The sequence below is a fragment of the Scardinius erythrophthalmus genome, assembly GCF_964197995.2.
Source record: "Scardinius erythrophthalmus genome assembly, chromosome: 19".
Classification (NCBI taxonomy): Eukaryota; Metazoa; Chordata; class Actinopteri; order Cypriniformes; family Leuciscidae; genus Scardinius; species Scardinius erythrophthalmus.
In genome coordinates this window covers 5998285-6012886 of record NC_138239.1, presented here as the reverse complement: position 1 = coordinate 6012886, position 14602 = coordinate 5998285, and the positions used below count along the sequence as shown (strand labels likewise).

General features: G+C 35.9%; 1 protein-coding gene across 1 annotated transcript in view; it reads left to right on the top strand.

Moving 5' to 3' along the window:
- The window catches only part of eml5 (EMAP like 5), a 113767-nt gene that overhangs the window by 74383 nt on the left and 24782 nt on the right, over positions 1 to 14602 (top strand). Inside the window, exons 21-27 of the mRNA XM_081347470.1 lie at positions 4432 to 4573; positions 7025 to 7177; positions 8250 to 8381; positions 10533 to 10621; positions 11133 to 11309; positions 12372 to 12573; positions 12734 to 12860. Coding sequence (XP_081203596.1) covers positions 4432 to 4573; positions 7025 to 7177; positions 8250 to 8381; positions 10533 to 10621; positions 11133 to 11309; positions 12372 to 12573; positions 12734 to 12860 — 1022 coding nt within the window. The remainder of the gene's footprint in view (positions 1 to 4431; positions 4574 to 7024; positions 7178 to 8249; positions 8382 to 10532; positions 10622 to 11132; positions 11310 to 12371; positions 12574 to 12733; positions 12861 to 14602) is intronic.

Genomic DNA, 14602 nt, shown 5'->3' with positions numbered 1-14602 from the left:
AGTTTTCTCGCGTGGCTCGCGCACACACCGCACTGTTTTCACTCGACGCGCGCTTCAATCGCAACGCAACGGATTGAAGCGCGCGTCGAGTGAAAACAACTTGCGAATACTCTCTATTCATTCTGTTGAAATCACAAAACATACTGCAAACGTTTGCTTGTCCCTGCTTGATATACAACCACTGATGAACATAGCCTAATCGTTTTGATGAGAGAAAAAAAACTTTACGAGAAAAAAAAAACCTATACAAGGGCGGATTTGAACCCACACCCTCTGACACTGGACCATTGAAATACACGTTAATTTAGTTGGCGGATCTATATATTGGGACTGACAACATGTATTAGGCTACATCTCATTAAACGACAAATTAAACCCCATGTAACCTACTATTTAAATCGATTGCTGGACATCGTAATGTTATTTGCGTCCATCATCATTGAACTTTGAAATCAGATAGAGCGCCGGCCAGAGCGCTGCATAATAAGTAGCCACGCCGGCTTATTCAGTGGAAATACCATAGGGGAAATACACACCGACAATGACACGCCCCTACTGCGTGCTAGAATCTCCGAAAAACAAGCCGATTTCAAAATCAAAATGTACGCTTTTAAATATACCAATACTGCTATCTCAAACATACAGAGGCTTGTAAAACTAACAGATTCTGCAAAAAAACGAAAATCACCAAAAAAAAAAAAAAAAAAAAAAACGCTTCTTTTTTTTCACGACCCAGATTTTTTGGTGCCCCCCCAAGCACTTGGTGCCCTACGCGCAGTGCGTGATGTGCGTGTGCGGAGCGCCGGCCCTGCACACACACACACACATACAAACTGAGTTGTTCTAGTTTTTGTAAATATTACTCAGAATGTATTTGTGCTTGTTTTATTGTTGGCTAGGGGCAAATAGTGCATATTATTACTTAAAAAAGTAATAGCCCACCTCTCTTCAACAACCCGCTTGATTTGAGACATCATTCATGGCTGTATCAAAAATGGTGAAGGATGAATTAGATACTGAAGTTTGATGCTCACCCCTGTGAAAATGAAGTATATCATACTTATTATGGAAATAATATACTTGTTTAAAAGAATAAACTATGATCTGAATGGATGTTAATTTCAATTAAATTAAAATGTATTATAGCTATATTTAAATTGCATTGTTGCAATTAACTGAACTTTAGAGTGCTTTAGAATCCTACTTAAGTAGAACTTAAATACATCTTTATATGTAATTTCATAATTTTTATTGTCTTAAAAATATGGCTGTACTGCCAAATGTACTGACACACATTTATGATAAATGAAATAAAAATATATACAGTATATAAACATATAAATATATTTAATGAAATTTCTTTTGAAACTTTTACGTACCTAAATACATATTGAAATGATGTTTAACAATTTAGCCCCTTTAAAAATCTTGCCACCATTCTTGTTTTCTCACAGCAGCACCTGTAAATGAGCCTGAGAATGAATGAGTCAGTCAAGTGTCTGTCCCTGCACCTGCCCTCACCACTCAACCACTTTGTAATGTTTTGCTCCAGTTTCATTTCAGAGACAAATGAAATGTTCCCGGGGCTGTTGTTGTAATAAATGGTAAACAGCAGTGACTGCAGACCAGGCAAAAAGAGTAGATTTCCAATATTTCTGTCCTCAGACAGCCGTGGTTTAGTTTTCAGCATGGCAAGGAACTGCTGGTTTTTGGACACTGATTAAATGTGTATTTGTTTGTCTCGTGTGACTTGTGTTTTAGAGTCGGGTGCAATCATTAGTTAAAGGTTGGTGCTTGTTATTGAAGTCATTGTTTACCTACTAAATGTTACATATCAGTTGGTACATACCCTTCATTGCATTATGTCAGCTTTTTAATTCGTCAAGCGATAGTAAGGGTGTAGAAAAAAAATGCATGTTGCATTTAGCAAGTAAATATGCCTTAGTCAGAGCTTTTTCTAGGTCCTACTCACTGCTAGAAAACATTTGAGCTTAATTGAATTCTTATTTATTGCTCACTGAAATGCTTTTTGGCAAAACCTTTTATGAATCCCATGGGTGCATCACGTCCAGTTTATAGCAGAATACACTGTGGGGAAATTGTGCACACTGACAGCTAGTGGTGGAACGGATCACAAAATTCACGGTTCGGATCATTTACGTTTTTTGAGCCTCGGATCGGATCCTTTTTCGGATCAGCAAAAAAATACAAAATATTTATATATATATATATATATATATATATATATATATATATAATATATGGGTAACTTTGCTTTTCATTTATTACTTAAAGCTCACTTGACGTTCTTCAATAGCTACTACATCAAAAACTACTAGCCTAACTGATAAAGTTCACACATTATTTAAAACAAGTTAACAATCTGTAATAAAATAAGAACAAATACACAAATTACAAGCAGAGATAATACTAAATGACAAAGTTACAAAGTCTAACAGTAGTATTCAGGTACAGAAATGAATAATTAAGCATAAATGTAAAATAACAATTTTTTCACTGTATAACTGTTCACGTATGACATAAACGAGAGAATACTTGCCGAGACGGGCATTTAGACATAATTTTGAGTTTATGTGTCCGTTCAAGGGCAAGAAAACGTGAAAGAGGAATTAATTTATTGTTCGAGCGCTGTCTGAAACGCGCGTCTCTCTCTCTCCCTCTCTCTCTCTCTCTCTCTCTCTCTCTGCGCGCGCTTCTTGTGTGTGAGTCACGATTTTCCCCTTTTCTTCTGCGTTTAAAATTGTTTGAATGTGTAAATTGGCAAGACGAATCACATCCAAATTATAAACTTTCACTCTATGATGGTTAAATTTAGCAGTTAATCCTCGAATCATATGCGTGGCGAACCGTGTTGCCTGATCCGTTCCTCCCCCACTGACAGCATTATTTATTTGAATGTACATTTTTTGTTTTGCATCATAGACACATTTTTGTGCGATTCCAGTCACATTTTTACAGATGCGTCTCAGTCTGGAAATACTTAAATCGGATTTCAAACTGTCGACACACAACAATAATGTCAAAACTGTTGACGGAAATGCCAGAACTATTCATAAATGTTCAAATGGTCTGTCCAAAGATTTGAGCGTTTTCCTGTGCGATGGAGAAGTTCTGCACCTCAACTCAACAGGACACTTATTTGGAGAGTGAGATGATACCTCAATTTTTCCTGAATCCGTTTTGAAAGCTTTGTAACATACGTGGGAACTCCTACAGTACGCCATTACCAAAGCAGCCCATGCAGATAGATTGGTTGTCTGGACACACAAATGTTATTTGATCACTTGCAATTAAAAGTACAGACAGTCTGCTTGAAAAGATCTGAATTGCCTGCAGTCTGAGTGAACATACTGCCATACTGGGACTGTACAGCATCACTCCATCACTGTGTTCCAGACTCCTGAATCAGCTCTTTAACACTGTATCTGGATATATGCCCAGTTATAATGATCTTCTCCATCATTTGATGAATTACTACTGCCATGCTCACTTGAAAAATGTAGATGAACATCTCTTTTAAAGAGAATTTCTCTGGCAGTAAAAGTGTGATGGAATTTGCTAACTTTTATAGTGTATAATGAGTAAAATTTTCAAAGAATGGACGGAGGTGTGTTTGTGCTGAAAAGAACACTGTAAAAAAAATAAGGTGATAATTAAAAATATGTTGTATATTTTACTAAGAAAATTGTGATTCAGTGTTGTATAGAAAATATTTCATAACATTTCTCTAATAAAACCAAGAGATAGATTTTCCAATTTTTTTCAGGAAACATACACCGTTTTCTGACTTGAATTAAGGAACCGATTAAGCTGATAAAATTAAGGAAAAAAAAGGCTACCTATTTATTTTAAGAGAATTTGTTCAATTATGCGGTTTTAATTAGAGACACCATTGTTAGTTCCCAGCATGCTTTGCACATGGCTGGAAATGGAGAGAAAAAATATTGAAATGAAGTGTTATTTTGTGTGTTTGAGTAAAGGTAAACATCTGTTAATGTTTAATGTTCAGTTATGATTGACGTGTGAAAAAGTTTCTATTATGTTGAAGTTTTGATCGTTACCATTGTGCAGAAGAGTGAGGCTTATGGTTAGTCTGTGGATAACCGCATGTAGTAATACTCTGAAGCATGTTGCTTTGTTCATTGAGCAATATCTTAGCACAGAATCAAACTAGCATTATAGCTGAGCAGCATACCGTATTTTAATTATACAATATAACTCAAAGTCAAATATAAACTGGTTATTTCCATTCACTCTAATTCACACACTTTTCAGTGTCAACTTAAAATAAAAAAGCATATTTCACTAAAAATTTTAAATAGTAAATGACAGTTATGTTGGTTTGTTAGTGTATATTAAATAGTGTGTGTGTGTGTGTGTGTGTGTGTGTGTGTGGTGGGATGTATTTAGGGTCACATGGAGGGCGAGGTCTGGGGTCTTGCCACTCACCCTCATCTGCCCCTCTGTGCCACTGTCAGCGATGATAAGACCCTGCGCATATGGGACCTTTCCCCCAGCCACTGCATGCTCGCTGTACGCAAACTCAAGAAAGGTAAGCAGGTGCTTTCTCGTTACACTACATTACAAACTTCCACTGTTTCATGTGTTCAGAGGACTTCATTTTAATGTGTCCTTGTTGCGGTGTGATAAAGCATGAGTAATATGAGTTAACAATATTAATAGCATTTATACTACAGGGTTGACAAACGTTCTTAGGTGAGTAATATGAGTTAATATTAATTACCGCTTGTACTTACTATAAATTTAGAGTTAGGTTTAGTATTAGTTCTGCATAATTTACTGAAATAACATACTTAAATGTGAACTGAATGTATTTTTTTTTTCAGGAACTTAATGGATGTTTTTTTGCATTTTACTAATTTATTATGATATTATGATTTAAATGTATTACAATTAGCAGAGCTTTATAGTGCTTTTTTGACTCACTTATGTAGGACAAGTACATGTTAGGTAATATGCAATTTTAGACTTGCATGTTGGACTTAGTTTAGCTCTATATTTAATTTCATAATTACTTCTATTATCTTTGAAATATGGTTAAAGTGTTCTGCTGAATGTACTGGCAAGAATTTATGTTAACTAAAATATAAATGTCAATTCTATTGAAATTTGAATGTCATGTATTTAAATATATTAGTAATTACATTACATTTGTAATGATGAAGTTGCAGTTTAGTACATTTAAATAATATTAACTTTAAATGTAATATCAAATAACACAGTTCAAATTATAATCAAGCATGTTACATGTGCACTTCTTGCACATTACAAATTACAGATTTTTGTGTTATGAAACTGTCATGAAAGTGTACTTTTTAAAGCACACTTGAATGGCATTTTATTTGATTAATATGATATTATTTGCAAGTATAGTTTATAATAATTGGTGTTGGAATGGGTTGTGCCTCAGTCACTGCTTTTACATCAATTCATAGCAGTAAACAACCAATTTCAAGACAATTACTGTCAGACTTCAAATTAGATTTTCAAATGGATCGCCAGCTTAATTGTACAAGATTTCATTGAAAGGATAGTTCACCCAAAAATGAAACTGTCATAATTTACTCACCTTCAATGTCATTTCAAACCTGTATGACTGTATTTCTTCTGTGGAACATGAAATAATATATTTTGAGAAATGTCTCAGTGGGTTTTTCCCACATACAATAGAAGTCAATGGTAACCAAAACTGCTTACCAACATTTTTCAAAATATTCCACAGAAGAAAGAAAGTCAATACAAAGTCATATAGTCTTGACCTTTCCCTTTAAAACCAACTAGTCGACTATCATTTAGACAGTCCCCAGACTGGTCTATTTTGAAAATATGTTGCTTTGTACATCCGTAATATAATGTCTAAAAACCCTTACAGCAAAATAAACCATGCCAAGGGTAAGTAGTATGATGTAACAAGGAGAAATTACAGCATGACCAACTATAGAAAAGCTTGTTGTTCAATGACATACATTCAAAGCACAAATGCATTACAGTCTACAAACAGAAACCGTAAATCAGCCGCTCTGTCTGATTATAAATAGCCTGTTATCTATGAACTTGTCTTGTAATTTGTATTCCAAGCTTGGCCTACACTTGTTTGACCTCGTTATGGTTCAGAAACTCAGTTTGCATTGAAAAATGTAACTTAAGTAAAGAACACTCAGCTTGCAAATTAGCCCAAGATCATATTAGCCCAGAATCTCTAAAGGGAATGGTTACAAAAAGGAACCATTGACGCTCATCCATGGAATACTGTATAGACCAGCGATTTAATCAAATAAAGCTTGATAGGCCAAATCCTTAAGGTGAGCTATCAACTCTTCATCAACCCTAATTAAATTATATTATGATGGTTATCCTTAGAGTACACTGGGTCTTTGCATATTTACTTTTAATTAAGAATGATAACTTACTTCACAATGATTAGAAGATTGTTTAATCGGTTCAAGAGATTAACCTAAAAATGTTAATTCTGTCTATCACTTTAATTTAATGTTATGGCTGAAATAATATTTTTATATTATGGTTGATATTAAAATTCTATAATATTTTGTCAAAATAAATAAAAAATAAAACATCAACTAAAATCAATCAATTTAATTGCTACACATGAATTCAGGCGTCACAACATTCTAATGTACAGTATGAAAAAGGATACATTTTAATATTTTTCTGATGATTACATTTAACAATGTTATTGATTTATTATTAAATTGCTTTTTAAGACAAACATTAAGTGAACTTGTAACCTAATGCTTTCATTGTATGGAAGAGATTGACATGAACTTTTAGCTAAATTTTTTCTTTTCAATTTCAGTGAATAAATGGTGATTGGTGATAGTTGAACTAACCTTTTAACTTACTTCATGGGCATTTTTTGACATTTGTTCATAAAGAGAAGCAGTCTTTTCAGCTGTCATGATAGATTTTTTACGACAAAAGCTCTTGATGTGACATGGCATTTGACGGTTATAACTTCTTGCAGGCGGGCGATGTTGCTGCTTCTCTCCAGACGGGAAAGCTCTGGCTGTGGGCCTCAACGATGGATGCTTTCTCATTGTCAACGCAGACACTCTAGAAGACCTGGTGTCATTTCATCACCGCAAAGACATCATATCAGAAATACGCTTCTCTCCTGGTTAGTTAACACACTCATTTCAGTACACAAGATTGGGTAACACTTTATTTTACAGTGTCATTGTCACATATGTTACATGTAGTTACTAACTATAAATTATGCATAATTACATGCAAACCAAACCAAACCCTAATCCTAACCCTATAGTAAGTACATGTAATTGCTATATATGACTTAGTACCGTATATACCCGAATTTAAGACGAGGTTTTTGTCCTAAAAATAGGCTGAAAAATGTGGGGTCGTCTTATATTCGCGATATAGACAAAATCACGGGGGGAAAGGGAGAACGAACAACTGAATAAATATGAAATAGTGACTGAAACATGACCCATTAAGACAAATGATTTCGGCTATACTTGCATGTAAAATTAGAGAAGCAACATTCTGTGTTTAACTGAATTAAAACGCTGCTCCTCTCTGCCGCGAGACGCAGAGAGAGAGAGAGAGAGAGAGAGAGAGAGAGAGAGAGAGAGAGAGAGAGAGAGAGAGAGAGAGAGAGAGAGAGAGAGAGAGAGAGAGAGAGAGAGAGAGAGAGAGAGAGAGAGAGAGAGAGAGAGAGAGAGAGAGAGAGAGAGAGAGAGAGAGAGAGAGAGCGAGAGCGAGAGAGCGCAAGAGAGAGAGATAGAGAAAGGTGCGTGCGCGCGCTGGAAGAGAGAGAATGAATTATCACTGCAATTTTCAAATAAAATTATTTTCTGTTGAAAACCAGATTTTTTCCACAAAAATCTCTTTTTGTCCCAAAAATAAGTCTGGAAAATGGGGGGGTCGTCTTATATTCAGGGTCGTCTTATAGTCGGGTATATACGGTACTTAAATGTATAATTACAGTGTAACAAAGACTCATTAAAATAAAGTGCAACCAAAGATTGATACAGTGAAAAACCTGAGACCAAGAATATAACATTTGAATTATTTCATCTGATCTATTCAGTACGATAGTATGAACTATTTCTGTACCTTCACATACACTAATGTAATTAACGCATATTTACATTCAATTAATGAGAATATGATATCTGGGTCATGGTAAGAGTTCAAAATTGAAAATCAGATTTTATTTTGTATTACAGTAACAGGCAAGTATTTGGCTGTGGCATCAGGTGACAGCTTTGTGGATATTTACAACGTGATGAACAGCAAGAGGGTTGGTGTGTGCAAAGGATCCATGAACTACATCACCCATCTGGACTGGGACAAGAGAGGTGAGAGAGATACGAAGGCAATATTTCAAAGAGAAAATGAGTCAAGGGACATTCACACTGACAGAGTTTTGCAGCAACAAATCGTGACCAGAAGTCATTCATCTTCACTAAGAGTTGGGGATTTCAGGCAATGAGCGATAGAAACAGAGAGGCAATAAAAGCTGAGGCGAGTTTAACTTTATGTCGTTATGCAATGTGGCGACTAGTGGAAATAAAGACATTGGAGTTCTTTGTGATCTGTGTTCTGGTAGATTTGAGAGTAGGCAAGATTAGAAAATTGGGATATTTCAAGAAAATTTGATTCATGCATTGATTTTCCATCATCTTGTTCATGATATGATGCATTGTGCACTGCTGCAATTTATGGTCAAATTATTTGTCCCCAAGAATGTTAATTAAGATAATTCATTGTCTAAATGTAATAGGACATCTAATTTTTTACCAGCAATAAATTCAATAACCATCTAGATGGCACTAAAGTGCTCTATAAGTGGCCTTGAACCACACCAAGCCCTTTGGAGCTGTATCGCAACAAAGCAAAAAGGTATTTGACATGTAAAAAATAAAATAAAATATACATTATAAGTCATTGGCTTAAAATAAAATAAAATAAATGTGGATTTAACTACAGTCTTAACTACACTTTTTAACTCCACATTTAAATATTTCTAATGAATAGAAAATGAATAATTAACCAATTTGTTAAATGTATCTAGCACTAGCAGTGTCCAACAATATATATGACACACGGCAAAATATTCTGTTTACATAGGATATTTAGCTTGATTTTTCTTTGATTTCTTCACACATGTGTCTTATTTCATCTCAAGCTCTTCACTGACACTGTTGTCCCCTTGGTAAAGTACACTGACTTTAGTAAAATCTAATTAAGGGCACAGTTGTTCACTGTAGTGGAAATAATGCCACAGCTGAAGTCAACCAACAGTGCAGCCACATGATACTGATAACTGCTTCCAAACTAATAAGGCTTTATATGAAGTTCGCATAAACAAGCACATGCATGGGTTGGACAATGAAACTGAAACACCTGGCTTTAGACCACAATAATGTATTAGTATGCTGTAGGGCCTCCTTTTGCGCCCAAACAGCACCAATTCGTCTTAGTAATGTCAAATACAAGCCCTGTGGCCAGAGCAATTTTGAGCCATTCCTCTTCCAGAACAGTGTCGAGGTCACTATGTGATGCTGGAAAACGTTTTCTGACCTGCTCCTCCAAAAAAAAAAACTGAAGTGTCTCAAAAGTATTTAGATCTGGTAACTGTGCAGGTCATGTGAGATGTTCAATTTCATGTTCCCCAAACCATTCTGTCACAAGTCTTGCTGTGTGTATTGGTACATTATCATGCTGATACACGGCACCCACGTAGGGTACAATGTTTGAACCGTTAGGTGAACATGGTCCTCCAGAGTTGTTCGGTAGTCCTTGGCAGTGACACGGCCATCAAGCACAGAAGGGAATGCCATGATAATGCAGGCCAAACCATCACTGATCCACCGCCACGCTTCACTCCAGGCACGCAACAGTCCGGGTGTTAAGCCTCTTTGTGGCTTCTCCACACCGTAACTCCCACAGATGTGGGAAAGACAGTGAGTCCTCATCAGAGAACAATACATGTTTCACATTGTCCACAGCCCAAGATTTGCACTGTTGGCACCATTGGAATATTGACTCTGTGGAGCTCCTGAGAGTCCAGGTCTGCATTTAATTCTGCGGTGAAGACTAAATCTTACACCTAGTCAAAGGTAGGTGTAAAGTGAGAAGTCTTGACTTGTTTCCATGGTGAAAATAAAGATAAAGAAAAAACGTTGAGACAATGGCGCGTCTGGTGTATAGGCTACACAATCAGAGGGCTTTCCGCCGTGAAAGAGTAATGAGAGGCCGCACCAATCCTCTAGATGTAAATGGAGACAGAGAATTTATTGAATATAGCTGTGAAACCTCCAACACTATATTGGCCAGTGTTTCAGCTTCATTGTCCAGCCCTTGTTGATTAATATAGTCACTCTACATATAATCACAAACTGCAGGTTGCCCATACAGTATTATGGTAGAATTCATATTTTTGAGAATTCATTTTTGAGCTTAACTTTGTTTCATTGCAGTGTCTCTCTTCTGTTATCTTGTATTAGGGAAGCTTTTGCAGGTCAACACATCAGTGAAGGAACAGCTATTTTTTGAGGCCCCTCGTGGGAAGAAGCAAACCATTCCTGCCACAGAGGTATGGATCCTGAACATCTCACCGTGTGTCACCCTGAGAGGGGAAGGGCACTCTTAAGGGCAAGAACATGGCCCACTTTTTATTATCTTGACTCTAAATTTGGAGGCAGGGAATTAGGCCGTGCTTAAGGCCATGGTACGTTGGGACAGACAGTGAACACTTACCTTAACAACTTAAGATTTAGTAAGAGCTGGAAGCCCTTCAAAGTTTCTGATCACCTGCCTTTAGCTTCTGCAGGAGGCATTTTGGCCAGAATCCCTGTTCGATTGAGTTGGATTTTAATATCGGAATGAATGCTGCCAATTCATTTTCATTAAAAGTGTTGCTCAAAGTTATTCTTCAGCTTTAAAGCATAAACTCTAAATATTGATTAAAAAATATTGTTCTGATTAGGGGAAGACTCAGCAATATAATTAGCCAGTTTTTTTCATGAAAAGGTCTAACTTGTAACTTTTATCTGGCCATTTTGAGATGAACCAGAAGACTCCATGCTGCCTTCTTCCTTCCTCAGGTGGACAAGATCGACTGGAGCACATGGACGTGTGTGTTGGGAAGTTCCTGTGAGGGAATTTGGCCTGTGGTCAGTGAAGTTACTGAAGTAACGTCCGCGTGTCTTAGCAATGACAAGAAGTTGTTAGCGACCGGGGATGACCTTGGATATGTCAAGCTCTTCAAATATCCAGTAAAGGTTAGGAAAGTGTTATCTAGTCATTAATTATTACTATCACTCATACTAAGGGATAGTTCTCCCCCCCAAAACATTTTTTGTCATCATTTACCAAAACTATATGACTTTCTTTCTTTCTTTTTTAATCTGTGGAACACACAAAAAAGACATTTGATTTGTCTATACATTGAAATTCATTGGGGTTCAGGGTTGTTTTGGACCCTACTGACTTTCATTGTATGTGAAAAAACAGTTAAAGTGTTTAAAACATTGATGCCACAAATCAAATTATAATGTTATTTATTGTATCTTTTAAAACGTAATAATTTTGGATTATTATGATCGATTTGATTTTTAGATATATAGATTTATATAGAAAAAATATACTTTTGAACAACTAAAAAACAAACAAAATAAAACTCAAATATGCTACAGCCAAATGTATTAGGTTTTCCTAAATTACATTCATGGTTTGTTCAAACCCTACATTTTGAAGAAGAAGAAGAAAAACATTTATAAAACCAGATATATTTTATCAATGTATGTTCTTTAGCCAAAATAATGCTAAATGTAGGTCAATTTTTTTTTGTTGCTTTTTATAACTTAGTTAAATTAAAAGCTAAATTATAATATGAAAGTAGTTTTTTTCCACCTTAAGATAAAACTAAAAACATTTTAGTCATTTTTTTAAATGATGTTTAATTTAATTGAATTTACTTAATATTGATGAATACAACTTCAAAGTACATTAATGTTTGTTGTGGTGTCTTTTTACAATATGCATCATATTTTCTCTTATGTACTAAAAAAAAACCACAATAATTTCTCCAGTCAGAAAGCTAGCCAGTATGTGTTCTGTATATCAAGCGAAAATACTATTTAAACAAAATAGTTTCTTAAATTTTTTCTATGGGGAGTGTTAGTTGTTTATACGAACTGAACAAACAGGTTTACATCGGAAACCACGATTTTCTATTATACTAATATAAAAATGCTCTTTGAAAAAATGGCCTGGCCGTTTCACTTTTACTGTAGATATTTTGATTTTATTATTTACTGTTAACATTTTCAATTTCTGAACAGGGAAAATACGCCAAGTTTAAGCGGTACATTGCCCACAGTACCCATGTGACTAATGTGCGCTGGTCACATGACGACTCTTTGCTGGCATCTGTCGGTGGCTCCGACACCTGTCTGATGATCTGGAACCATGAGAACGAGGGCTGCCGAGAGGCCAGACAGTGTGACAGCGAAGAGTCTGACATCGAGAGCGAAGATGATGGAGGTGAAAAAGATCATTCATAAAAAACAATTATCTCTGCTATCCACTGCCATCTAGATTTAAAGAGGGTAGCCATCCATCATATGACACAATGTTTGTGTAATTACCATATGGCAAGATATAAAAGTAAAGTGTCTCTCCATCTGTGTGTTGCTCTGTGTAGGGTATGACAGTGATGTAACTCGGGAGAATGAGCTCATGTATGTTATCAAGGCCTTATCCACTAACTTGCGACCCATGACGGGGATCAAGCCCCACTTCCAACAGAAGGAGCCAACGGTAGACGAAAGGTAGGTTAGGATGACAGTAAGGATGAACAACTTTGGATGGAGCATGGATTGCTTCTCTTTTTTCATTACTTTATTTTTCTTTGGTAGCTTAAAAAAATCGGTTACACTTTATTTTGATGGCCCACTTTAGACATTTGACTAAATATACGTAACTTTGCAACTACATGTCAACTAACTCTCATTAGAGTATTAGTAGACTGTTAGGATAGGGTTAGTAGAATAAATTGACATGTAGTTGCAAAGTAACTTATAGTCAGTAGAATGTCTGTTGGGGAGCATCAAAATGAAGTGTTAGTAGATATTAAGCAGACAGTCTACTAATACTCTAATGAGAGTTAGGTGACATGTAGTTGCAAAGTTACTTAGAGTTCTATCTAACAGGGTTCAAATAAGCATTTATATTGGGATGCTTGATAGATGGATGGATGGATGGATGGATGGATAGAGGACCGATGTTCCCCCTCCCTAATCTAAAGACTAATGATAATGAGTAGCTTTCAAGTAAATTTGATTTTTAAATGCTGTAACCCTGTAATGTGAAGTTTTGAATACTCTTGGTTATCCACTTTACTGCTTCTATAAGCTCTTGTATTTCAAATTCACCATCACTCTACCACTAATATGCCATTTTGAATGAGCTCATGTTGGTGGCACAATCTCTAAAGCCAAACTATTTACTGTCTCCTGCTCCTGCTGGAATACCACACTAAACTGTCTTTAACAGGGATGTTCCTGGTTGAATACCAGTTTACATCTATTCTTTTTTTTTAACCATAGTAAATAATTTCGACTTGCTTATCGAATATTACGTTTACAATAAAGCACTTATAATGGAGGTCTATGGGCAAAGGCATTTTCCCGGAATTAAAATACACGCTGTTTCAAAGGTATAGCTACAAGATTTAGACATTATATGGGCTAGCATAAAAATAGTGACCTTACTAAACAGAAGTTCCTTCATTTAGAATAGTAGTGTAACAACGTCTGCTTTGACCCGCTCTCAAACACTGTAGTTGTAGTTGAGGCTGGAAGAGTTTGGTTTAGAAATGACTAGAAGGCTGTTTTCTGCGCTGCAAATCCATGCTACAAATTCCTTTATCTAACCTTTTCAGACAGTTATAGTATTTTTTTACCTTGGATGCAGGTAAAGCAATTTTAGGAGACCTTTAAAGCTTATGTAACTTATGTAAATTCCATGTTGAGAAGAGGAAGAGTTGTTGTAGTAAAGCACATTTGTGAGTCTGCTCAAGCTGTCACATCCGTTTTTTCACATGCAATACAGTACGTAACACAAATGCAATAGCATGTCACTCTGTAGGAATCTTACAACAGTTCCCACACAAGCGATTTGAAAGATTATCATGACAGAATATGCCAATCAAAGACTTGAAGATAGTTAACTCCACATCAGCAACATAAACTCATCAACTAACCATTCAGAAACATCCTGTTGCATTCTACATGTTGTCACTTCTTGAGTCTCTCAATCATTATCCGACTCCAGTTTAAACATAAAAGGCAGAACAGTTTCTGACATTTTAGTGCTTATTTGCATGAGATAATCGGAGCTGCTAGCACACACAAGCTCTTGAAGCTCCGCCCTCTGTGCCGGGAGCAGCAGCTCATTTGCATTTAAAGGGCCACGCACAAAACGACACATTTTTACTGACCCTCAAAAAGGGACAATTTTAACATGCTGAAAAAAAAAAAAGATCTGTGGGGTATTTTGAGCTAAAACTTCA